Here is a 25,290-nt window from a genome sequence, read left to right on the forward strand (position 1 = left end):
CTCTGGGCCTGTGATCAGAAGGTCGCTGGTTTACGCCCAGCCTCAGCAGAGTAAGCCTCTGGGCCTGTGATCAGAAGGTCGCTGGTTTATGCCCAGCCTCAGCAGAGTAAGCCTCTGGGCCTGTGATCAGAAGGTCGTCGGTTTATGCCCAGCCTCGGCAGAGTAAGCCTCTGGGCCTGTGATCAGAAGGTCGCCGGTTTATGCCCAGCCTCGGCAGAGTAAGCCTCTGGGGCTGTGATCAGAAGGTCGTCGGTTTATGCCCAGCCTCGGCAGAGTAAGCCTCTGGGGCTGTGATCAGAAGGTCGTCGGTTTATGCCCAGCCTCGGCAGAGTAAGCCTCTGGGCCTGTGATCAGAAGGTCGTCGGTTTATGCCCAGCCTCGGCAGAGTAAGCCTCTGGGCCTGTGATCAGAAGGTCGTCGGTTTATGCCCAGCCTCGGCAGAGTAAGCCTCTGGGCCTGTGATCAGAAGGTCGTCGGTTTATGCCCAGCCTCGGCAGAGTAAGCCTCTGGGCCTGTGATCAGAAGGTCGTCGGTTTATGCCCAGCCTCGGCAGAGTAAGCCTCTGGGCCTGTGATCAGAAGGTCGTCGGTTTATGCCCAGCCTCGGCAGAGTAAGCCTCTGGGCCTGTGATCAGAAGGTCGTCGGTTTATGCCCAGCCTCGGCAGAGTAAGCCTCTGGGCCTGTGATCAGAAGGTCGTCGGTTTATGCCCAGCCTCGGCAGAGTAAGCCTCTGGGCCTGTGATCAGAAGGTCGTCGGTTTATGCCCAGCCTCGGCAGAGTAAGCCTCTGGGGCTGTGATCAGAAGGTCGTCGGTTTATGCCCAGCCTCGGCAGAGTAAGCCTCTGGGCCTGTGATCAGAAGGTCGTCGGTTTATGCCCAGCCTCGGCAGAGTAAGCCTCTGGGCCTGTGATCAGAAGGTCGTCGGTTTATGCCCAGCCTCGGCAGATTAAGCCTCTGGGCCTGTGATCAGAAGGTCCCCGGTTTATCCATGTGATAACCTGGCCAGTCAATAGATTCAGGCTCTCAGCTGACTTCACTTTATTGCTGCATGATGTTCCTGAGCTATAAAACTGACCCAGTCATTGGCTTTTAAGTATTTGCTGATTTAAATTCAAATGCAGACTTTTTTGGCTGGACAGTGTAGAACACAGACAGAATACAGACAGAACATCTGTTTAAATTATCAAAGACAACTGCACTTGACAAGTTAAGAAATTATGCATTCATTATAAAGTTTCTTTCCTCATAGCTTGTATATGTCTCTTTGCCATTTGACTGAGAGCTTGAGTGTTTTAAACAGTGTTTGTTTAAATGCACATTTACCTTTGACCTGTAGGAAAAGGTCCCTCACTGAAGTTGACTGGATGCTTCATGGAAGATTTTTTTTCCTTGTAGCTTGTGTTTGCCTGTATGTCTTTTGACTGAGAGTCTGAGTGTTTTACACAATATTTTAATGTATATTTACCTTTGATCTGTAGGAAAAGGTCCCTCACTGAAGAAGATTGGGGGCTCCATTGACATGTCACTCTTCAGGGAAACACAGCTGGGTACAGGGGAGTCTGCTCTCTCCATCAGGACACTGTGGGCAGCGAGAGGAAACAAACCATCATGGTATAAATATACTTCATACAATGGGGACGGCATTACACTGCTGTTTAGCTTTCTGCTCTGCCTTCATGTACTTTGATATGCTGTGAAGCTCTTGATGTAAACAGGCTAGTTTACAGTTAACTTTAATATGAAATAGTCACACCTATAATTTAGATTATTGTAGGTTTAGTATCATTAATAAAAGCTACATCATTATATGGGTCTTTGGTAGTTTTCTCCTTTATATATATATGTTTGTTTGCTTGTTTATTTTTTGTTATATGGCCATTTTGTATAGGAGGGATGATCTGTTACTCGCCTCTTGTATAAAACAACTGGCTGATCGTGGAAGAAAAAGGTGAAGAAAGAAGATGGCGAGGTCTTTTTATTAAGCTACACATATTACAGTGCTGCCCACTGAGCCAGCCCTAGCTAGGAGCCCAGTTTACTTTATGTTATGGCCTGACTATAGACCCAGAGAGACATGCATGCTAGTGGCTGTAACACTGTTACCTCTCAGTGCTCTTTCTCTTACACTCCACAGGGGGGCGCATTTCAGAAGCAGCTTCCTCCATTTTTGTGCCGATCCAGACCAGATGATACCTGCTGGGGCCTCTGTGAACATGAAGGGTAAACAGATACATACATAAACAATATCTAGTACTCAGCACTTTTACACTGAATCAGCCCACTGGGTCTCCACTCTGTTACTCTGACACATTTCATATCCGGGCAGCAGACTGACTTTCTCCAGTAGTACTGAGAAAGTTACTGAAAATTTTAGGAGCACCAGCACAAAATTCAGGCTCAGCACATAGATCGACATGCAATGTAACACATCTTAACTGTATTACTGATAAATGTTTTGGCAATAAATCTACAATTTACAGAAATAACAAAATGACGTTTTACTTTAAAGGAGAAAGACAAAAAAGTGAAGTAGCGCTTAAATCAGTGGCACCGCCGCTCTATATAAGTGTGTCATACATGTTAATTTTATTATTAGTTCAGTCTGTTAACTATAATCTTACCTGGCAATGAAAAATATCTTTATTTTTTTCCAGAATCTTATTCGTGTGTCTTGACAAAATGGCGATTCCAGCTTTAAATCACTTTCACTTTTATTTTCAGACACAAAATTATCCACTTCGTGTCAAATAAGGAAGCAGAAATGGGCACGGACTCAGTGGCACGGCGGACCGTTTTAGGGGATATTATCCATGTGACTTAATAATAAACGATAAGCGAAAGCCAAGCTCCCGCCGCCACCGAATTCTGTCATAACGCACATTCTGCATTATATTTGTGCATATAAAACGCGGTTCTGCAGTGACACTTTAACCACGATTAGATCACGAGTCACTATTCACATTTGTTGCCGTGCTGCGGCTGCTTTTCACTTTTGTTCCCGTTATTTTTCTCCTCTGCGCTGAATTACGGGCACCTTTTAAATTCTTAAATTTTCTATTACGAATTAGTGCAAAAGCATCGTGGTACATTTTTCCCTTTGCATAGTGAATCCCAGCTGCTTCTGGTCACACTGTTCATCCAGGGACACGGTGATGTCACTTGTGACCTATGGCGTTATGTGACTTTGTTTCTCATCTGTCCTTGAGTTTCCTTAGATCGTGGCAGGATGTGTTGCTTTTTGAGATCTTTTCACCTACTTCACTTTGTCAGACAGGTTCTATTTCAGTAATTTCCTGATTGACCAGGTCTGATGTTGTGGTTTTTTCTTCCCAGCCAATCAGGAGTTTTGTGTAGATATTCAGATTCAGCCTTTATTGCAACAATGAAGTTACAACCAAGGCCGGACACTTACAAGTGTGTCCAATACTGTTTTACACCAATCTTTATACATTTTCTCATTGTGTAACAATGTCTCGCCACTTAAGCATCATCATTCCCTCAGACAATCACCGTCGTTGTTTTCTCCCTTGATCCACAGTTCCACACCCCTATATGATAAGTTTGTCAATCATCTCTTTTACTTTTTGGTGTCTCGGCTGAACTTCTAAGAAACTTCTAAGCCAACACAAGGTGCTACTTCATACTTGTTTCTTATCACATTGTGCACAGCAGTAATTGGTCAGCATTCTCTAAAGATTACAAGGTGAGTCTCTACACAGTGTACATCAACTTTTTAATAGAGTCCTTCTGTGGCAAGAGCTTTCTGTATGTCCTGGTTACATGGTAGGATTTTTGGCGACATCTTTCAGCATCTTGTGTCTGTCCTCGGGCTCTTGCTAGGACAGCCTGACCAGGCCATGTTGGCAGTTGTTTTAAATGTTCCACTTAATTTTCTGGACAATAGAATCGTTGATTCCAAACTCTTGAGACCTTTTTATATCCCTCCCCAGACTCATATGTGTAACCTTACAGTGCTAGGTCACTAAGTGTAGCTCAGAGACCAGACTACGCCGCCTACGGCCCCACCCCTTAAGATGTATGACTACAGTTACCTTCAGGATTCCCTCAGAACAGCTACGTCACATAGACGACACAGAGACATATCTCAGTAACTGGGCAATGTTTATTAACTCTATAAAACCTTTAAAGAAAAAGGATTTACAAATAACATAAGTTCACAAAACAATGTCATAACATGGCTAAAAAACACACAAGTCAAACAGGGGAGGGAGAATTCCATTACAAAACCCAGAGTACTGGCAGTCCAGTTCTATACACAAACCTAAACCAGTCTGTAAGCCAGTGAGTGGTTACCTGGAGGAAGAGGGGAAAGGAAGTTCAACACAGCAAACACACCAAGTGCTCCAGTATCGAGGTGGTATAACACTAACACACAGAGTCACACAGCAAACACACCAAGTGCTCCAGTATCGAGGTGGTATATCACTAACACACAGAGTCACACAGCAAACACACCAAGTGCTGCAGTATCGAGGTGGTATATCACTAACACACAGAGTCACACAACAAACCACAACATACAGTAGGAGCACTTACTGATTCACACCTTATTCACTCCATGCAATGCAGAAAAGGCCACACCAAACACCCCCAAAACACCAGCATCACGTTCACCGGCTCGATAGCTGGCGAGCGAATAATAAATACACTATAGACTCAAACACACACACACACAAAGTTAGACCAGCCAGTACCCAGAAACTAACCCTAATCAGAAAAGAAGCATGTGCACCAGCAGTAGTCATTGCCCAGTCACTTGTTCACACAAGTTACAAAAGAACAAGCCACATGACCTTATCACAAACAACAACAAAAAAGAAAACAAAATAAAAAATGTACAGGCAAAACAGCAACGGAAGCTCCTGGGCTGTGTAGCAATGTTCTAACCATTTTCACCTAATGTGGTGCCCGGAATCAAATTCTGGACATTTTAAATAGTCATGAATGTGAGGGTGTCCTAACTTTTTCCTCAATGGAAATTGGCATCTTAGTTAATTTCTTTTGTTGAATAAATGATTTTTTTTCTTGTTTTTGCATAAGTGATATAATTACATCACCTTTATCTACAAATATAATTGAAAAGAAGATTTAATATTGATATGTTGATATTTCTTAATACATAACTAAATATTTAATGGGGTGTCCTAATTTATTCACATGTACTTGAAACATTTATTGAACAGTGGGTAAACACTTGTGTGGTGTCTTTCAGGTCTGATCGATGCCTGACTCAAATTATCTTCCCTCCAAAAGATCCTTATCCTTTTTCTTAAATGACCTTCATTCTTTATCTACTCGATGGACAAACAATACAGCAACATATAATGAGTGTGTTGTTTGTAATTAAGACTGTCTTTATTAATTAATAAAGGAGGATGGTGGGCCTGTATCACAAAGCAGGATTTCTTGCTTAGCCGGTAACTGCCAGAGTCGGTACCCGTCCCAAGTACGTCGTCAGCGGTTGGCCAGCAGTTGCTGCTGGCCATCCAGTTCCCTCCTCTATCTTAATCCTAAATCCCTATTGTGTTTCCCCTACTCCCCGGATTACTGTGTAACTAAACAGGCTAAGTGTACCCCCCCTCAGAGGCTGTGAGCCCTCTGGTTATGGGTTTGACTCTGGCCAGGAACCAGCTTTACTTGTTTTGTTCAATTATTGGTCATCTCTTTTCCTTAGTGCTTGTTATTAGTTCTTTATTTCCCTGTTTAGCTTCTTCCTTGTTTTATTATGTTCTGCTTATTCCATATTTATTTCCTCTGTATGGTGTTCCCAGTGTGTGATTGGTGTTTCCTAGTGTCAGTGTTTGTAGAGCTCCTAGTCCTGTGCTCATTAGTGTAAGTTACCCAACCTCTTGCATCCCCTTGTTATTTCTTCATTGTCTTGTATATGTGCCACACCTGCTCCCTCATTAGCCCGGTTGTCTATTTTTATTTAATTGCTTGTTTCTACCCTGTTATTCGTTGTGCCATTGCTCATGTTACTGTGTGTTGTTGCTCTGCTTGGTTTTTCTAGCTCCTGCTTCCCTTTGTTGCCTGGTTACCTTAGCATGTTCATTTATGGTTCCTTGTTAGCTATTTCTCCCATTTAGTTCTGACCCCTCGTGCTCCCTTTCTTTTTGTGGTTTTCCCTTTGTTTTTGTTACTTAATAAATCCCTTTTTGTCTTGGCGCCGCTCAGTGGATCGTCATACTCTTCCCAGTTCTCACCAAACCGTAACACAATTTGTCGGATTTAAGAGGTACTCCTCAGAACTGTCCCCCTTCACAATATCCATCAGCACTGTGTCAACCAAGGAGACCTTTGGGTTTCTGGGAACCACCATTTCCCAGGACCTAAAGTGGGAGACCAACATCAACTCCATCCTGAAAATGGCCCAGCAGAGGATGTTGTTTCTGTGTCAGTTGAGGAAGTATAGCCTGCCACAGGTGCTGCTGAGACACGTCGACAGCGCAGTCATGGAAACCGTCGTATGTGCATTCATCACGGTCTGCAGTCCGCATTCCAGAACTTGAATGATTCCAGGAAAGAACCAGGAAACAGGCAGGGAAAATCATTACAGAATCCTCACACCCTGTACACAAGCTTTTTCAGCTCCTCCCTTGCAGCAGATGTTACAGAACCCTGTACCAAAACTACTCAGCGGGGGAACAGCTTATTTCCTCATGCTAACACCCTCATAAATAGGCGAGCAGTATCATCTGCAATCTCATTCCCTTACGTAATCCTTATTGCATTTGGCACTTTAGGTATATGACCTGTCTTGTATTTAATCTATATATGGCTTGTATATTGTGTATTGTCTGTAAATTATATGGGGAGCTTCACCTTTCATACAAGAATATACCACCTGGGGAGGGATGGTAGCACCAAAAGTGCTTAAGGGATCTTGCTTAAGGATCCCTCAAGTAAACATAAAAGTATGTTTGCAGGTGTGAAATATGTGGCATGACTGTATGTATGTGAGTATGTCTGCTCTGAAGGCACAGAGACCACACCTGCTTAGGAAATGGGTGGAGAAGCAGGAAAATCCCGTAAGGTGACGCTTTAAGCTGAAATTTCAACACAGTTCTTGGAAACGAAGTACAAACTCATTCACAGTAGTAATGAATTGTGAAGTAAAATGTAAATAAATCCTAAAACTGTGTATGAGGTTTGGGGTCTCAGGCTGTGAGCTGGTTTACTGCCCCCCACCCAGCTCTGTTCTGAACATTCAATATTGTCCCCCCATGTGGGAGGTGTGTTGGATATTGGACACTGAAAACATGTGGTCAGCCGATTGGGATCTCTAAGCTGCCCTTAGTGTGTGATTGTGTGTGTGAGTGTGTGCTCTGCTATAAACTAGTATCCTATCCATCGTGCCCCCTGTCCTTAGTGTGTAATTGTGTGTGTGAGTGTGTGCTCTGCTATAAACTAGTATCCTATCCATCGTGCCCCCCGCCCTGTGCCCCCTGGGACAGGCTCCAGGCTCCCACCCCCCTGTACAGGATAAGCAGTAATGGAGGACGGATCCACACTGTTCCAAAGAAAGGGCTCCAGCTCCCTTCAGGACTTCAGACCAGCTGCTCTCACTTCACGCCTCCAGGTTTGTGGGTCTGGTTCCCACTCCTGGTTCTGCATGTACAGCTTGCATGTTCTCCCCGTGTTCCTGTGGGTTTCCTCAGGTTTCCTCACACAGTCCAAGATCATGCAGTTTGGTGAATTAGTGTCTCTTGATTGTCCTCAGCCTGTGAGTGAGTGTTTGCCCTGTGATGGACTGGCATCCCATCCAGGGTGTCCCTGCCCTGTGCCCTGTGCTGCCTGTGATTGGCTCCAGGCTCTGTCCCATAACCCTGTACTGGGGTTATTGAAATTTGAAAGTGAAATTTGTTTAACCCATTTGGTAACACTTTACTCGTCGGAGCACAAATAATATGATACTATATTATTACTTATGTATTAATTAACCACAAGGTAAGTGTTAGTTATATATGGATCTCATATTAATGTCGCGGATTGCTCCAGTGATACCCTGATGACGTCACTCAGAGGCTTTCCATCTCTACGTGCCCCCAAGGAATCCCTAGTTGGAAGTCTGGCACTATTGGGGAAGTGACTTCCCTACCGCTATACCAGCTAAACTGGGTGGGGCCACTCGCCTTCTCAGTTGTGTGCAATTACACTAACTGTACTCCCTACTCATACGCGTCTGGCATGTCAGTTCTGTCTAGCCCTCTGACCATCCATGCCCATCGCACAACCTCCTGCCTATCCACCAATTACGAGTCTTGCCAAGCCCCCTGACTACTGTCACCAATCGCCTGACCCCCACCTGAACTTAGGCCACACTTTTGGATCAAGAGTTAGATTTTTGATGTCTGGATTTCTTGAAAAGGATAATAAAGCGTTTGGCTGAAACGATCTGCATCAGTGTCCTTATCGCATCCTGCCCACCGCAACACTTAATCATTAATGAATCATGAGACATATTTTATCCCGAGCAGTCACTATATTTGTTACTATATCTGTTAATTCTGTAAACCTTTGTGACCTACTGAAGCAATTACTGAAGGTACTACTAAGGAATTATTAAACGAGCAAGTAATGAATAATACAAGTGAAATACTGGCAGGGGCGTCGTAGTAGGGGGAAAAAGGGGACTGAGTTACCAGGGCCCCATGTGGGGGGAGGGCCCCTAAGGAATCTGGAATTTTATTTTCCTTTAAATATTAATATTATTCAAAGATCACAATAAATGTTGCTATCTAATGTAAATTTAATTTTTGTGGGAAAATAAATCGGTTGACGGATTGAATTGTGTCCTAGCTTACAGTGCCTGAGGACAAGCACCCTCACCCCTTGCAATGGTATAGTCTTCACCGGGCTTTTTAACTAGGCGCATTTAATTTAGCGGTCATTCTGATGAAACAGCTAAATCCGTGTTGGAAGATGATGCCAAAGAAAGCTAAATCCGGTTTTCAAAAAAGAAAAGAGAGGCAGGAAAGAAACAAAAAAATAAATGAGGGAAAGCAACTGCTTAGAAACTTTTTTTCCCAAGAAACGTGAGCCCAAATGTGAAAGCAAATAGCCTACATTAAATGAACTGTGATTATTAAAAACTGAAATACCACCGCGAAATTACACATAGCTTAACATGATGTACTGTAGATAAGTGTATTTTTTTTGTTTGCTTAACCCCCTGGGTTACACGGCATCGTCGGCGATGTCGCGTATCTTTCCGCGTATCTTTCTCGTCTATTTCAGTTTATATCTCGCTGAAATGTTTGTGTAGAATCATGGAAAAAACGCTGGCTAAATCTGTAATCTGTCTTCTTTTCAAAACTCCATTGTCGAAGGTATTTAAAGTTTTTAAAATTAGATTAAATCGGCAAAAAAGTAAACCATGTCACCTTTCTTTGTTTTACCTGCATGGGGGGCGTGTAGTACCGCCTTCGCGTGAAGATCGCTATTCACATTCTAAACAGCCGCACTTCCGCGTATCCCAGTGAGCACTAACTGGGATATAAGTTTGTGTTTAGCTTTTTGCCCATTGCCATTTTTCAGTGTTTTCTTTTTGCCCTTTTTTAATGAAAAACAAAATGGCATTTTTCTTTTATGTAATAATAAAAAATAGGCTACTTGATAAAAAGCTGTTCTCTATAGCCGAATGCAAAAGTGTTCAATTCTCATGCAGGCCTATGATGTTAGGCTACCTTTGGTGACATTTCCTGTTATAGCTTTTAATCATCCTACAAATAAAACCAAATTCCAGTGAAGTCGTGTGATTAGGCTGTTTTTTTTTTTTTTGGGGGGGGGGGGGGCATAGGCACTGTTTGTGCATAGGGCCCAGAATTTGGTGCTACGCCCCTGAATACTGGTCTCATGTTTGTTCATCATTAAAGATCATGACGCATCTTTTATCTCAAGTAACAACTATATTTGTTTAGGATTTGTTCATGATTTGTATTTCAGTAGTAACTGGGTTATTACTAGGTATTTGCCCCCATCCAGTGCAGTGTTAACGGACAGTTTAGTGTGTTATCTTTCTGTTCCTGGGCTTGGCTGAAGCTGCCCTTTTCATTCTCCTTAAATATGATATTTTTACTTTTTGGTGGCAAATTACTGAACCTGGTCACCTGACTCTCCTTCCAATGATAGATACACTTCCGCACACATAGAAACAAAATGAAGAAATTTGTCTGCTGGATTCTTCATTTTCATGTGGATTATGTTGAATATTGTAAAAGTCAAATCTGAAAGCTTGTTCTGTCAAGACCTAGCGCAGTCTATCTATAGATACACATACTGTATGTTACAGACATGAAAGCTTCAAATTCCATCACATTTTTACTACAAATCCAATTTGGCTGGAGACCAAAGCCTGGCATCTAAACAGACATGCACATCCATTCTCAATATAACTGCTTTCTTCTACCTTTCTGCCTTCTACCAAATTTCTATCTATAACATCAAATTGTAGGATTATAGCTTGTATGCAGGACAAAAGGAAATATCAGTAACTGCAATACCTATAGAAGCTAAATAAATACTGTATTTGTTGTGTGTATAGTTTGTATGATGAACTATTTTGTTCACAAACTCCAACTCTAGTGATCCACAGTTTCTACCAGCAACATTGGATTTTAGATACAGAGACTGGATTTCAGAAGGAATAAGTGCTGACTGTGCAGCTTTAAACAGAGGAGAAATTGAAAGTTTTCAGGAGCTGGTGGATAAGTATCATTTGGGCAAATCAGATTTCTACAGGTATCTGCAATTTCACCATTATTTTCTGTAAGAAATTGGGTAACTGGGTAGTTCTATGTAATGCATCCAGATATTTATTGAAGCGTACAAATTAGAAGGCAACAAAAAATTATATCGAGGTCGTATCAAGGTATTTTATTACTGCAAAAAACATTCAACATGATATTTTAAAAAGAAATGGGAAAAAGACGAGGCGAGACAGGGAACCAACAAAGGAACACAACACTGACCAAAACAGGGTGGACAAGTGAAGGACCCCAGGCTCAGGAACAGGAACCAAGGGGAACCACAAACCAGGGAGAAGGAAAGGTGGGAAAAGGCACTGGGGCAAAAACTGAAACAAGGCACGGGGCTGGACTAGAGGGTCCTCTGGCCCCAGGACATGAGCCTCCTCAGGTCATGGTTGGCCAGCAGGACGGGGTGGAGCCAAGGGGACTGCAGGGCTGGGGCCGGGAGGTGCTGCGGGAGCTGCAGGGCAGGGAAAGGGGGGTGTTGCTGGGACTGCAGGTAGGATGGCACTGCCAGGACTGTCTGGAACCTGGAACCAGAGCAACCCAAGTCCAGAACAGGGATTGATGCCTATTATGGTGGCCAGCAGAGAACAGCAGGGATAAGATTTGTTAAAAATGGGTAACAGAGGTGATTTTGTGTTCTTATTTTTTATTTACTGCTTTTATCAAGTTCGACACATAGCTGAACATGTCGGTTAATTGGCCACTGTACTCTCTCCTCCACTGTACACCAGACACCTGTTCAGTGTGTATTATGCATCGGCATGGGTCTGGTCACAGATAAGGCGGATCCTTCCAGTTACCAGAGGAAGGTACTGTGGCCTGGCCCACTGCATTTGCAAGTAAGCTGCTTGGTTAGAGTTTTTTGCCATGAAATGGTCTATTTGTGATAGGTTCTACCATTGGTTGAGGTCATATGTTCACTGTGTGGACAGACAATAACCCTTTGACATATATTTTGTCTAAAGGTGCTTCTGAATAGAGGTGGGTTTCTAAATTGGCTCCATATGAATTTGATATCAAATGGGACAGAATACTTTCCGATGGTCTTCTGATCCCTGGGAGGCGGCCTCTGAGACTGATAGAATGATCCTGCCTTGTGGTGTGGCTCTCACTAGTTCTCCTGGAACATTTTGAGGGCGGATGTGTCAGCTGTATTGCAGTTCACACAGGCAGTGTGATAGTGACTTGTCTACAATCACTGCTGCTTCCGCAAATGCCTCAAGCTGTACTGGCATGGGAGTCATCTGATGTGCAGTCTCTGTCGCATGAGGAGTTGATGAGTGAACAAAGTCAGGATATAGTTATTGGTGAGGTAATCTTGTATCGAGAAAGAGGACGTTGTCCTTCTAGAAGACAGTGTGCCCAGGAGTTGAAGTTTTGCGGCTGCTGGTCTACTGGCATAAAGTCACAGTGAAGAGGGCTGTGCTGTATCGGGTTTCCAGTAATGTCATCTCCAAGAACAAGGCTTACCTGTATGTAATGCCGCTCTCCATGCATGGAAAGGGGTTGAAGGGTATTCGTGATGAGGCTGGCCGTCAGGGTCGGTGACAGATTCTGTATCTTGCTAGACAGAGATTTTTCTGGTTGGGACTGGAGTGAGATGTAGTGGACTGTGTGAAGTCCTGCTGACGGTGTGTGTTCAGCAAAGCTCCAGAACCTGAGGCTAGAGCACCATTACTGAATATCTGGGCTACTGAACCCCCTGAGCTTGTCTGCATTGATTTCTGGTCAGCTGGAGACTCTTCCAATATATCTATAGATGTACATGTTGGGACTGATCATTTCACAAAAATGGCTCATGCCTCTTTGTGCCCCAGCTAGTCTGCAAAGGCAGTGGCTCACCAGTTATGGAACAATTTCTTTTGTGTTTATGACTTTCCGCAGAGGATCCATTTGGACCAGGGAGCCAGATCTGGTACAATACTTTACCATCCTATAGGCAACGCCCCTGTGAACCAGTGTCGCAGATAGGATTTTGAATTGGGGGGGACCAAGGATATTTTTTCCTTATGCAGAGACGGCAGATGCTGTTTTTCGTCCTGTAAGTGGGGGGGACGGATCGAGGTCACTCTGAGTCTGAAGGGGACCCATCCCATCCGTCCCTGGTGCTAACTGCTCGCCTGCTGTGAACTGTACACTGGGTAACATGATTAGGGCCTTGCCTCCGAGAGCTAAGCATAGATGGCTACAGGGTCTGAAATCCCTGACGTTTGCGTACAATTGTACTATCCATGAGACAACAGGCTTTGCACTGTTCCTGCTCATGTTTGGACAGACACTGATACTACCTGTAGATGTTATTTTTGGCTCTGTTCTTAGTAACCCAGGGGTCGTATGTTATGACCAGTATGTCCTGTCACTGAAAAGAGGCTTGCAGGAGGCCATGGCTGTTGCACAGGACTCGGCCATGAGGCAGTTGAAACGGCATCCTGAGCTTTACAATCGTAAGATTCGTGGTGCACCTGATGCGACTGGTAGTTGGCTAATAAGGGTGAGCGAGGTAAGTGAACAAAATGCAGATAGCCATAACCTTTGGATTCAAAATACTGAGAATGAGTATGAGCCATACTAGGGAGAGAATGAGGGGGAAGGAATACAGGGCATGAGGCCTACAAACACCCTCCTACCAGTATCAGTGCCCAGGACCAGGGCAGAATTTGCAAAAACTGAAATGACACAGGTGATGTGAAACGCACCTCATAACAGTGTTATCTGCTGCTCTACCATGCCTTTCATTTATTGTCTTTTTAGTTTTAGTTGTGGTAGTAGTTGTAGTAAAATTAAAAGTCATTACACCAGCTAGCAACCGTAACCCTGCTCATCCCTACATCCATAGCTGTCTCAAGAGGTGAAGGGGCGCAGAGGCTTTTGTGCAGATGGATTTGCATTCTCTGTCCAGCTCAGCCTCTCAGAGGAATGGAATCTGTGGAACCTTAAGCTACTGAGTTTCCTTTAGAGAGCCATCGTTGGTGATGTATGACTCCTGCTGCACCTGAAGTCCAACACTGTCTTCTTTGCTTTCATGGATTCTTACAAGACATTTCATATGGGAACGGCCACAATATTTCACACTTCTATATTAAAGCACACCCACACCAATTATTAAGCCCTGCCCATTCCAGATTTAGATATAAACACTAACTGGCCACTTTATTAGGTATACCTGTTCAACTAATCTTTGAAGCAAAAATAGACAGACTCTCCTCTCTATCAAGGGGCTCCTTAAGACCTCCTTTATACCCTGTCCCGCCCTCTTCAGTCACCAAATTCCTATGCTTGACATAAACATAATAATATGATGTCTTGCGTGTCAAATATTTGCAGTCTGTGTTCAGCAGTGTTGGGAGTAACGGCGTTTAAGTATAATGGCGTTAATAATGGCGTTATTTTTTCAGTAGCGGAGTAATCTAATTAATTATTTTTCCCATACTTGCAACGCCGTTATCGTTACTGAGAATGTTGCAGTAAGTAGCGCGTTACTAAAATTTGGTTGAATGACGCGTGAGATGTCAAGCTTTGGCTTTATCAGCTGCCTGACGAGAGATAATGATGACGACGTTGCAAAAGCGATGATGATTGGCTGGGTGGGCGGATGCCATGCTCATGGTGTCTCACTGCACGCTCACTGACACTCTGACTTCCACTACCTCTGAACACACTGGACAGCGACAATGGCGACGAGCCAGGGAAATTCAAAGGTAGCGTTCCCAAACTGGAAGTACCGGTACTACTTCTCCCTCGTCGAAATTAAAGGCAATAATGTATATGTATCATGCACGCTATGCCCAGGAAAAAAGATATTATCCACGTCTACCTCAAGCAACTCTAACCTTATGAAGCACCTTACATCTACACATGCTAACACGAAACTTGTTGCTGCTGCTAACCAAACCCCAAGCCCAAATGCAGCTAGCGTGAGCTCCAGCGAAGGAGACGGAGACACTCCGTTAAAACAAGCATCGCTCGATTTTTTGGGTCTTAAATGCAAAGTGTGTTAACATTATTTATTTTCAATATTTAATTTGGTTACTTTTCAGAATATTTAAGAGTAGGATAGTGTTCCGTTTATTGTGCAGTAGGCCTAATATACAGTTACAGAGTAACTGCAGTACTTAAAGGCTAGATTTTCCTTTGTTTCTTTTTACCCAAGTTTACATTTGTGTGTCTTAATTTTATGTTCAATTTCAATTTTATTTTTTATTTTTAGGCATATCATATGGCAGGCTGCAAGCTAAGTTCAAATAAATACCGAATGTTCTAAAATACTGTTTTTATTCTTCAATCAGTTATTGTAAACATCTTTGACGTTAAAGATGTTATAGAATATAATAGCGCTGTAGAACATAAAAAATAATGTCAGTTATGTTGCTGAGTAACTAATTACTTTTACAGTGTGGTAACTGAGTTACTAACTCAATTACTTTTTGGCAGAAGTAATTTGTAACTGTAACTAATTACTTTTTTAAAGTAAGATGACAACACTGATCTCCACACACAAACACACATATCCAAACATTCAGCTATTTTCTTCCAACACATAGACAGACCTCTGTAATTGTTGCTGTGATATTTATTAAATGATTTCAAATCACAAGTGCATAATTAACAGTAGTCAAAGAGTAGTGATATATGTTAGTAAATCAAGTTACAAAGACTGAAATCATTAATATTCACGGATAGAAAAAAGATGAATATCCATTTGGACATGATTACAATGTGTCTGGCTTAGGACAGGCATTGATTGTTGAACTTTTTATTGTTATCCAGGCACTCGATACAGGATTCGGTGTTACATCTGTAGAGGGGGACCTTCTCTGCAACCACCTTCAGGGCAGAGGCCAGCAAGTCGGTCTTTTTGCTGTCCTTTACATAGACCTGACTGAACACAAAGGCCTTGGGACCGGGGTGATCGGTCAGTATACTGAGAGAGTCCAGGATGCACTTCTTCACAGCGGGGGGGACATTAGTTTTTCCTCTCTCTTTCTGGGCCCTCTCCCGGTTCTGTTGGTCTTTGTCATTTCTTTGGTTCAGACAGTAGTCCAGACATGGAGAGTTGTAGGTGTAAAACACCACACAGCCATTTTCATCCCCTGTGCTCAGCAGGTTTCGCACAGGAGTGACAGCTTGGTTACTATCTTCACAGATGAGCAAGGCACGCTCTGAGTGGATGGCTGTGGAGCCCCCGCCCATTGGTCTGGCAGCGACCATCTGCATTCCAATGTAAAGTCTCTTAATCTCATCATCAAGGTCGTTCTTGACATTATTTGTGTTCTCACTGCTAAGGAAGTTGTTCTCATTGAAGTTTTCCTTACACTGTTCTGCTGGGACGTTGATGGCCACAGCATACTGGAAACCACCGCTGATGGTCTGTCCAGATGGTTTATATCTTGGAGAAACAAAGAGTGAAAACAAGATAAATGAAGACCTGATGTTACTGATGCTGCACATCCCAGGCTTGACACGGTGCACAAATACCATTCCCTCTTTTTATCAGTCAGGATTTTCCTCTGCCTGCTGAATTCACATACAAGTCATGATGACAGGCTGCATGGAATAGTCATGACAACTGCTTCTTGATCATACTTTTGACCAACCTTGAGGGATAACTGCTAATATTTGAGAAGATTCGCCACAAATATTTATAGTTGTTTACTCTGACAAATAACTTAAATTCCCACTCGCTTACCTGGTCTCAAAGAATCGGATGATTTTATGGAGAGTCTCCAGATCCACCTTGTCTGCTGATACCACAGAGGAGAACAGGGAGAACAAGAGGAGTCCAGTCAGCACACCTGTACACACCTAAACAGGTAACAAAACACGAATGAGCACAGTCACAGACCAGCAGCGTAGAGAAAGGAAAAAGGAAAAGATTAGCTTACATTACTTATAAAGACTATTAAAGGTGTGCACATCCAACCCAAGCTGGAATCAGGTGCAGGACAAAGCTAAAGGTAAAAAAGGAGGAATTCTCACAAACTGTATTTGATGCTCCCAAAAAGAATTTGACCCCTAGACCTTCAAAAGTCTGATGAAATGTTGCACATTATTAAACATTTTGGGAATATCAAATACAGTCTTCCTTTTTTAATTCATACTACATTACATTACCATGATGGAGGCCGGTGGGCTTGGCGTAAGTCAGATCTGAGAAGCTGAGATAGTTTCTTCTCCTGCTGTGCTTAAGCAGGCAGGCTGTAGCAGCAGTAGAGAGCGCTGGTATATATACTGTACTGTATGTGGTGAAGAAGCTGGTATATATACTGTACTGTATGTGGTGAAGAAGCTGGTATATATACTGTACTGTATGGGGCAGTGGCGGAGCCAGGAAATTTTCTGTGGGGTGGCCAGGATGATTATGTGATCATTTTGGGGGTGGCATAAATTAGAACTATATTTAGGTCACCTACTGTAAACCACACACCTCCTTAAGAAAGAACATACAGGAAATAGTTGTCTTATTATAACCATTAGTTGTTTTATTTTAGTTATAAAAAAGTGTAACTATTGTCCCATTCTACATCTAATTGATGATCAAGGCCAGACTTGGGAGCATCCATCTAATGGAGAAAGACTGGGGTGTTTTATAGGAGTGAATCAGAACGATTAATGAAATATCAGGCTACCAGGTTAATATGGCTACTGCATCATATCTGGTTTGAGTACAATTCCAATTTACAGTACCACTGTGTAGGTTTTAGTATACCTGGAGGTGCTCTTGATCCACTGGGCAGTACTGGAGGCTGCTCTACCTCACTCTCCGAGTCTGTCTGCTGATGAGGTCTTTCACTAACATCTAAAAATAGAAGTGTCACATTTTAAGGTGTTTTACAAAAAAAAAAAAAAGTTTATAACTGTTTCTGCACGATTTGTTTAATAGACAGAATAAATAAGAGGACAGCAACACAAGACAACCAAACATGTGAATGAAATACTGACCCGAAGGATCTCCTGGGTCACTGGCATGGGCTAGCTGCTCACTGTCACAAGCTCCTTGATGGGCTCTTTGGGAAACAACTGAAAAAGAATGTGTGTCTGAATAAAAGGTGCTGAAACTATTCTCTAAAAAAAGTTTTTTAAATTAATGTAAACTGCTTTAATCATGACCTGTTTTTGTACATAACACACAAATGGACATTGTCAGAGAGGGTAAATGTATGGCCAGTTGTGAGAGGGTCTGAATACCTGGAGGCTGACTTGGGACAACTCCAGTACTCACTGGGGACCCTTCCCTCTCGCTCTCTGAATCTAACTGACTGTCTTTCTGCACTTCAGCTGGTTTCTTGCTAACTGCTGCCTTGCAGCCAGGCGCTCTTGGCGGTACCAGGATGTGCGCACACAAAAGTGTCCGGCATTGCTGTGGCAGTACAAAAAAGGTTCCGCGTCGCGCGGGTGGTTGCATGGATGGCTGTGGTCAGACCAGGGGGGGCCAATAGGGTGGCCGGGGTTCGGCGGGGGTTGGCCACGGCCCCCCCCCGGCCACCCCCTGCCTCCGCGCCTGGTATGGGGTGAAGAAGCTGGTATATATACTGTACTGTATGGGGTGAAGAAGCTGGTATATATACTGTACTGTATGGGGTGAAGAAGCTGGTATATATACTGTACTGTATGGGGTGAAGAAGCTGGTATATATACTGTACTGTATGGGGTGAAGAAGCTGGTATATATACTGTACTGTATGGGGTGAAGAAGCTGGTATATACTGTATACTGTACTGTATGGGGTGAAGAAGCTGGTATATATACTGTACTGTATGGGGTGAAGAAGCTGGTATATATACTGTACTGTATGGGGTGAAGAAGTCGAGCCGTAAACGTTATACAGTAATGCTTCTGATCCAGCCCATTACAAGGAAGCACAACTTGGTTTTCACAATAGTTCTCAGCTAGCAGAACAATTTCTTTCCAGTAATTCAGTAACTTGTAAAGAAAAGGCATTGTTTGCCTGTATAGTTTGTAATTATTCAAAAGTGATTTGCAATGTATATCAACTTATACATGTAAACAGAAACATCAGCGTTATACCTGTAACTATATCTGCAGAACCTGGAGGGATCATACCAACTCAATTTTCATACTTTTAAGGGTACTCAAATCTACATGAATAAGTAAGTATGATATAAAGTTAATACATGTGTTTTTATCCTAAAAGACACTAATGCTACATAAAATGAAAATAATATTGTCATGATCCGCTCCGTCCGCTCCTGATGTGTGCCACGCCCCCTCATTATCCACGTGTGCTTTCCCGATCGTGCCCAGCTGTTCCTTGTTAGTTTGGCTTGTCTGCTGTATTTAGTCCGCGTCTGAGTATGTTACCCCAGATCCGTCATTAACGTTTGTGGATGTCTTTGTCCTGTCCGTAAATAAACCCTGCTTACCCGCATTTACGGCTTACCTTGCCTGTTTCCTGGCTCGCTCGCTCACCCTCCACGACAGAATGACGGATCTCCCCAACGCACCTCCGCCGGTCGATGACCAACACATCGACCTGCTCCATGAGGTGCTCTACTGGCTCCACCAGCCGGAGGTCCGGGAGGACTCCGGACTGCTGGTTTTAGCCAGTAAGAGCGGGACCCTCCTCCAGGAGGTTACGCCGCTCACAGCAGCGCCTGTCATCGCGGAGGTTCGAGAGAACCTCCGGCGGCTCGTCGAGGGGGTAACAGAGAAGCGGCTCCAGCCGCTCACGCTCCCTGTGGCAACCCCGCCTCCATCTTCATGCCCCAGCCGCAAGAAGAAGAAGAAGCGGAGGGGGAAGGGGGAAGCAGCCGCCCCGACGCTGCTCTTGGGGGCCTGCTCCTTACTCCCCGCCGGAGATGACATCGCCGCTGCACCGCCTGCAGCAACAGCGGCTGCTGACGCCGCACTGCCCGCGGCTGCGCTGCCTGCTGCAGCTGCCGCCGATCTGCCCGCGGCTGCGCTGCCTGCAGCTGCCGCCGATCTGCCTGCGGCACCGCAACAGCCTGATGCCTGTCTCGCTGCTGCTATCCGGCCATCGCAGGCAGCTTCTCCCTTCTGGGGAACACGGCTAGCCCTTAAAAGGGCCGTCTGGGATTCGATTCCCCGGATCCCCAAGGCCCTTGAAGGGGCAGCGCCAGCACGCCCGGTGCCGATCCTGGCGCCTGTCTTGGACCTGCCTTCCCCGGACGTGCCTGCTGCAGCTTCTGCCGCTCTGCCCGCGGCACCGTCTGCTGCAGCTTCTGCCGCTCTGCCCGCGGCATCGCCTGCAGCACCAGCTGCCACTGCCGCCGCTCTGCCCACGGCAACGCCTGCTGCTGCTGCCGCCGCTCTGCCCACGGCATCGCCTGCAGCACCAGCTGCTACTGCCGCCGTTCAGCCCGTCCTGCTCTGCTCGCCGGACCTGCCTGTCCTGACCAGCTCACCAGCAGCCACGCCCGCAACTTCCCCTGCTGGCCGCATGATGGCTGCGCCCCCTGCTGGCTGCGTGACGGCGGCGCCCGTTGAGGTGCCTCCTGCTGGCCGAACGCCCAAGACGCCCGCCGAGGCGTCCCCTACTGGCCGAGTGACTGCGGCGTCCCCCGAGGCGGCCCCTACCGGCCAAGGGACTGAGGCGTCCACGATAGCCGCAGAGGCGCTCCCTCCTGTTCCGCCTGTCCTGCCGGCACCTGAAGTGCCTGTTTCGCCTGTCCAGTCGGCACCTGAAGTGCCTGTTTCGCCTGTCCAGTCGGCACCTGAAGTGCCTGTCTCGCCGGTCCAGTCGGCACCTGAAGTGCCTGTCTCGCCGGTCCAGTCGGCACCTGAAGTGCCTGTCTCGCCGGTCCAGTCGGCACCTGAAGTGCCTGTCTCGCCGGTCCAGTCGGCACCTGAAGTGCCTGTTTCGCCTGTCCAGTCGGCACCTGAAGTGCCTGTTTCGCCTGTCCAGTCGGCACCTGAAGTGCCTGTCCCGCCTGTCCTGCTGGCACCTGAACTGCCTGTCATACCTGTCCTGCCGGCACCTGAAGTGCCTGTCTTGCCTGTCCTACCGGCGCCTGAGCTGCTTGAGACGGCCGCGGTAGCGCCCCCTGCTGGTCGCATGCTGGCGGCGCCCGCCGAGGCGCCCCCTGCTGCCCGGACGACGCAGGCGCCCGCCGAGGCGCCCTCTGCTGACTGTATACCCGAGGCGCCTACCCAGGCGACCCCTGCTGACCACGTGACGACGGCGCCTGCCGAGGCGCCCCCTGCTGGCCGCACGACTGACGTGGCTGCCGGGGCGCCTCCTGCTGGCCAAGTGACTGCGGCGCCCGCCGAGGCGCCCCCTGCTGGCCACCTGTCCGCGGCCCTGTCCGAGGCCGCATCTCCCGTCCTGCCCGCGGCCCTGTCCGAGGCCGCCTCTCCCGTCCTGCCCGCGGCCCTGTCCGAGGCCGCCTCTCCCGTCCTGCCCGCGGCCCTGCCTGAGGCCCTGACTCCCTCGCCCTTACCCCGGCAAGGCCAACGCCCCCCAGGACCCCGCCTGTCGGTGTCCCGTAAGGGAAGGGGACATAGGCGTCGGGCCCGGGTCCCGCCCTCCCTGCCCCCTGGCTCGCCCGTGCGCCCCCTGGCCGTGGCTCGGTGGCTGCCTGCGGGTTCTGCGGCTCCGGCTCGGCTGTCGCCTCCGGGTCCCCCTCCGGTGCCTCGTCGCCCGCCTGCGGTCCCTCCGTCGGCGCCTCGTCGGACGGCGCCTTCCCTGGCTCCAGCTGCGCCTCCGACTGCTGCGGCTTCCCCCTTCTGCCTGCCTGCGCCGGTGTTCCCTCCTGCTCCCTCCTCGTTTCCTTTGTCGGTCCCTCCATCTGTCTCCTTGTCCCCTGTGTGGTCCCCTCCTGCTCTGGCCTCCCTTCCGCCTGCGGCCCCTGCGGCTGCCTTCCCTCGCCCGCCTGGGTTCCCTTGGGCTCCCCTGGTTCCTCCTCCCTTTCCCTCCGTCCCGCCTGTTTCTGCTCCTCGTCCCTCTGTCTCCTCCGTTCCCTTCTGGTCCCTTTGTCCCTCCTGTCTTTGCTCCTCGTCCCTCGGTGTCTCCTGTGTTCCCTCCTCGCCCTGTTGTTCCTCCGTTTTTTGTCCCCTCTGTGTCTCCTTTCTCTGTCTGCCTGTCTGCGTTTCCTGTTCTTTGTCAGGTCCTGTCTTTCTGTTGGTCCTTGTTCCTGTTTTGTGTCTCGGTCCTGTTTCCGGTGTCTCGTTGATGTTTTGCTTTTGTTTTCCAGGTCCTGTTCCCCGGTCTCGTCCCGTCCGTCGCCTCCTCTCGGGCGCGCCCGGTGTGCGCGCCTTTGGGGGGGGGTTCTGTCATGATCCGCTCCGTCCGCTCCTGATGTGTGCCACGCCCCCTCATTATCCACGTGTGCTTTCCCGATCGTGCCCAGCTGTTCCTTGTTAGTTTGGCTTGTCTGCTGTATTTAGTCCGCGTCTGAGTATGTTACCCCAGATCCGTCATTAACGTTTGTGGATGTCTTTGTCCTGTCCGTAAATAAACCCTGTTTACCCGCATTTACGGCTTACCTTGCCTGTTTCCTGGCTCGCTCGCTCACCCTCCACGACAAATATAATGGATGCACAGAATATTAGCAATAAAAACGAAGCAAACTTTGTCTCAAGAGAGCACGTCTTACCGATATGCAAGTACATAAAACTGGGAACTGCGAGTATGCATTCTACACTTCAGCGCGGCGGGAGTAGCGGCCAGAATTCGTACTAGGCGGAATTGGCGTGCAGAATATTTTTTTGATTGCAAGTTATTTACCATAGTGTAGTATTCCCAGTGTATGGTTACTGTTTCTCAGATCCAGTGTTTCTTACAGCTAACTAGTTCTGTGCTCGTTATTGTAACTCACCCCTCCAGTCGGTTGTTGCTCTGTGTCTCGGTTGATTGGATAATTTTCATTTGTTCCACATCCACACTCTTGTTAGCCAGATCCCTGTTTGTCTGCATCTGCTATGTTCTTTAGTGAGTCATTGTATTGTAACAAATGCGCTCGCTAGAGCGCCTTGCCAAAGTTCGCTGCCACCACCTTTTTCATTTAATAAGGCTGGGGAGGTCCAGCCAAATAAGGACCAGAATATGAGAAGATCTTTATTAAATATTCCCCGGATTACAGCCCCTTCCCGAAGGCTAACACACATCTCACCAGGAATGCTACAACCTCAATCCCCCCCTCTCCACTCAAAATCCAAGTGTACAGCACAGCAAGCTTACTGTAAATCACAATGCTAGTACAAACCCTTATACACAGCAAACAAACCATTCCCAACGCACCTTCTAACCCCGCCCGCCTACTCAGGACCGTAATCCGGGGATAAAATTCACACACACACCCATTCTCTCATTCATTCCAAAAATACACCATTAAAAGTGTTTACTCCCCTGGAAAGAAGCACACCCACCCCCTGCCCGCATTCTCCAGGGAAGGGAAATTGAGGTTCCTCAACCAATGGGGCTCATTTCAACCCGCTGTACCTTGCTGCCAGCTTTTTAAACCACAGTTCCTACCCTTCTCAAAGCATTACCCCCTCCCCGTAACTAACTAGCTTTATCCGCGGCAAGTCTACCACCGGCGACAGACACACCACGGTTTCTTTCCCCACATGCTGACAGCCGCTCCAATGCCCCAAAGTTTCTCTGCAAGAAAAACCTCTCTCGCTCCCCCAAATAGGCGTCCTCTTTATAACTCTTTATAACATTGGCGCGCGAATCGTGATGGTCTCTCTCTGTTAATATATGTATGAAATGGAGTAATGGCATATAATATGCATACAATGTATTAATTAATAACTGTTACAGAGAAAGTTATTCTGAAAACCCAAGGGGTGTGCATTGTTCCCCGTAGTCCACTGATCAAAGCACACTTCACTAGATGTGCCTGTCTTGTCTAGTTTTAAAGTTATTAACCCATTCATGTATTGTCGAATGCACAGTATACGAATACATTCGAACATTCAAAAATTTATTAAAATTCGTATGTAAAGCAAACTGGGAAACAAAGGGGTGTGCAACAGTCGCCATGAGCCCAAAATACTAAACCACCATGTCATTACAGCTGAAAGGACCTATTATATTAGCTATTAACATGATTTGGCACAAATCACAAAATGTTTTGAAGCGGAAAAATAATTGGTGTGCATCGATGTCTGTGTACTGGACATTACAATTCTGTCATTAAAAACGCCCCACCTTACTTCCGTAAAGATATTAAAGCCAGAAACCTGAATATGGAATATGAGGCTAACTTTACCGCGGTGACAGGTAAAGTTCCTAGTCGTTTTCTCACTACACATTTGCTTCTGTTTTGTCCTCTTGTAAATCATTTAATTGTTTGTTAAACAGTGGCTCACCTTCTATTAAGTGTCATATGAACAGACACCTTTTTATTATTAGCTGTAAAACATAGAAAAACGCTATTAAGTGGAGGCTATAGACACAACAAATCTTTCATAATGAGTAGAAATATAAATACATAGCCCTACCACTTGACATGATGTTTTTATATTTCATCTTCACTTACGATTTCGTACGCTTTCCACTACTATTGCATTTGAAATTGGATCAGTTATTGTTAAAATTAGGTTTACATTCTGAGTAACATTACAGTAATGGAACTTCAGGGAGCATTACATTACTTAGCAGCATATAATGCTGACTTCTGAATTGTGTTACATCTGTTAGCCTCTGTAATTATTAATAGTATTTCAATTCTTTTCAGAAAACATTTCATTGTCTAATACTCGGTCGTGAGATATTTTAGACCACGTTTTATGACCGTGAAAATGTACGTATGTATTTTCTCCGTTGTCAATACGTTGCCAACAAGCCTGCCTGCTTTTGTTGGCTGCAGTGGTATTGTACTTTCTTTACAGCGTTGATTTAAACTCCTCATAACCCTGCATATTTAGCATGCAGTCTTCCACATATGGAGATCGTGCTATGAGTCAAACGGTGCCTTGCGTTGCCAAACGTGCTCCATATATGTGAACGCGCACAAACTATGGAAGGCCAACGGGGCCAAAACGTCTTAAAAAACACGTCGATATTTTACATGCAAAAAATCAACACGTCGATATTTTACATGCAAAAAATCAACACGTCGATATTTTACATGCAAAAAATTAACACATCGATTTTTCACGGCTAAAGGCGTATTTTTTTTACGCCTTCAGACGTCAAAAACAGGCAGAATTTCTCTCTTTTTAAATGAGGACATACACTTAATTATTTTAAAATATAATAAAATATGTGCATGTATGCCTATATTATTAATATTCTTAATTACAATTCGTTGGTACTAGTAGTTGTATTTAACAAATTCTTACTACTCTTCTTCTTCATATTATTATTATTATTAAAGTGAGTAATTATTTGTCACCACAGCACAGTGCACCACAACTAAATGTGACCTCTGCATGTGACCCATCTGTGAAGGAGCAGTGGGCAGCTGGCAAGCACTGTGCCAGTAGCAGTCATGAGCAAGGTACAGTACCCAGTTATTACTGGGGGATAGCCTGTCAACAGGAGGGGAAAATATTTGAATTTTTTTTTTTAAATATTCAAAATGTTTGTA

The 25,290-nt window shown here is 45.6% G+C and overlaps 2 protein-coding genes and 1 long non-coding RNA gene across 7 annotated transcripts in view; all 3 read right to left on the reverse strand.

The window, feature by feature from the left end:
* The window catches only part of LOC140588729 (NLR family CARD domain-containing protein 3-like), a 300,771-nt gene that overhangs the window by 196,825 nt on the left and 78,656 nt on the right, over positions 1–25,290 (reverse strand). Inside the window, exons 1-3 of one of the 5 annotated variants that reach the window (XM_072710672.1) lie at positions 2,622–3,232; positions 2,104–2,205; positions 1,466–1,579 (exon numbers count right to left, since the gene is read on the reverse strand). The exons of 3 other annotated variants lie outside the window; for them this stretch is intronic. In XM_072710672.1, coding sequence (XP_072566773.1) covers positions 1,466–1,579; positions 2,104–2,165 — 176 coding nt within the window. In that variant the 5' untranslated portion in view covers positions 2,166–2,205; positions 2,622–3,232. Of the gene's footprint in view, positions 1–1,323; positions 1,421–1,465; positions 1,580–2,103; positions 2,206–2,621; positions 3,233–25,290 lie in introns of those variants that run through there. One more of the 5 variants, XM_072710673.1, reaches the window with a different exon arrangement.
* LOC111837912 (NACHT, LRR and PYD domains-containing protein 3-like) overlaps positions 1–25,290 on the reverse strand; it is a 253,964-nt gene that overhangs the window by 16,455 nt on the left and 212,219 nt on the right. The window lies entirely within an intron of this gene.
* On the reverse strand, positions 17,477–18,037 carry LOC111833498 (uncharacterized). Its single transcript, XR_011989927.1, has 3 exons — positions 17,961–18,037; positions 17,715–17,792; positions 17,477–17,571 (listed from the first exon to the last, which is right to left on the reverse strand). It is a non-coding gene; the product is annotated as an uncharacterized lncRNA (long non-coding RNA).

The sequence above is a fragment of the Paramormyrops kingsleyae genome, chromosome 4 (genome assembly GCF_048594095.1).
Source record: "Paramormyrops kingsleyae isolate MSU_618 chromosome 4, PKINGS_0.4, whole genome shotgun sequence".
NCBI lineage: Eukaryota > Metazoa > Chordata > Actinopteri > Osteoglossiformes > Mormyridae > Paramormyrops > Paramormyrops kingsleyae.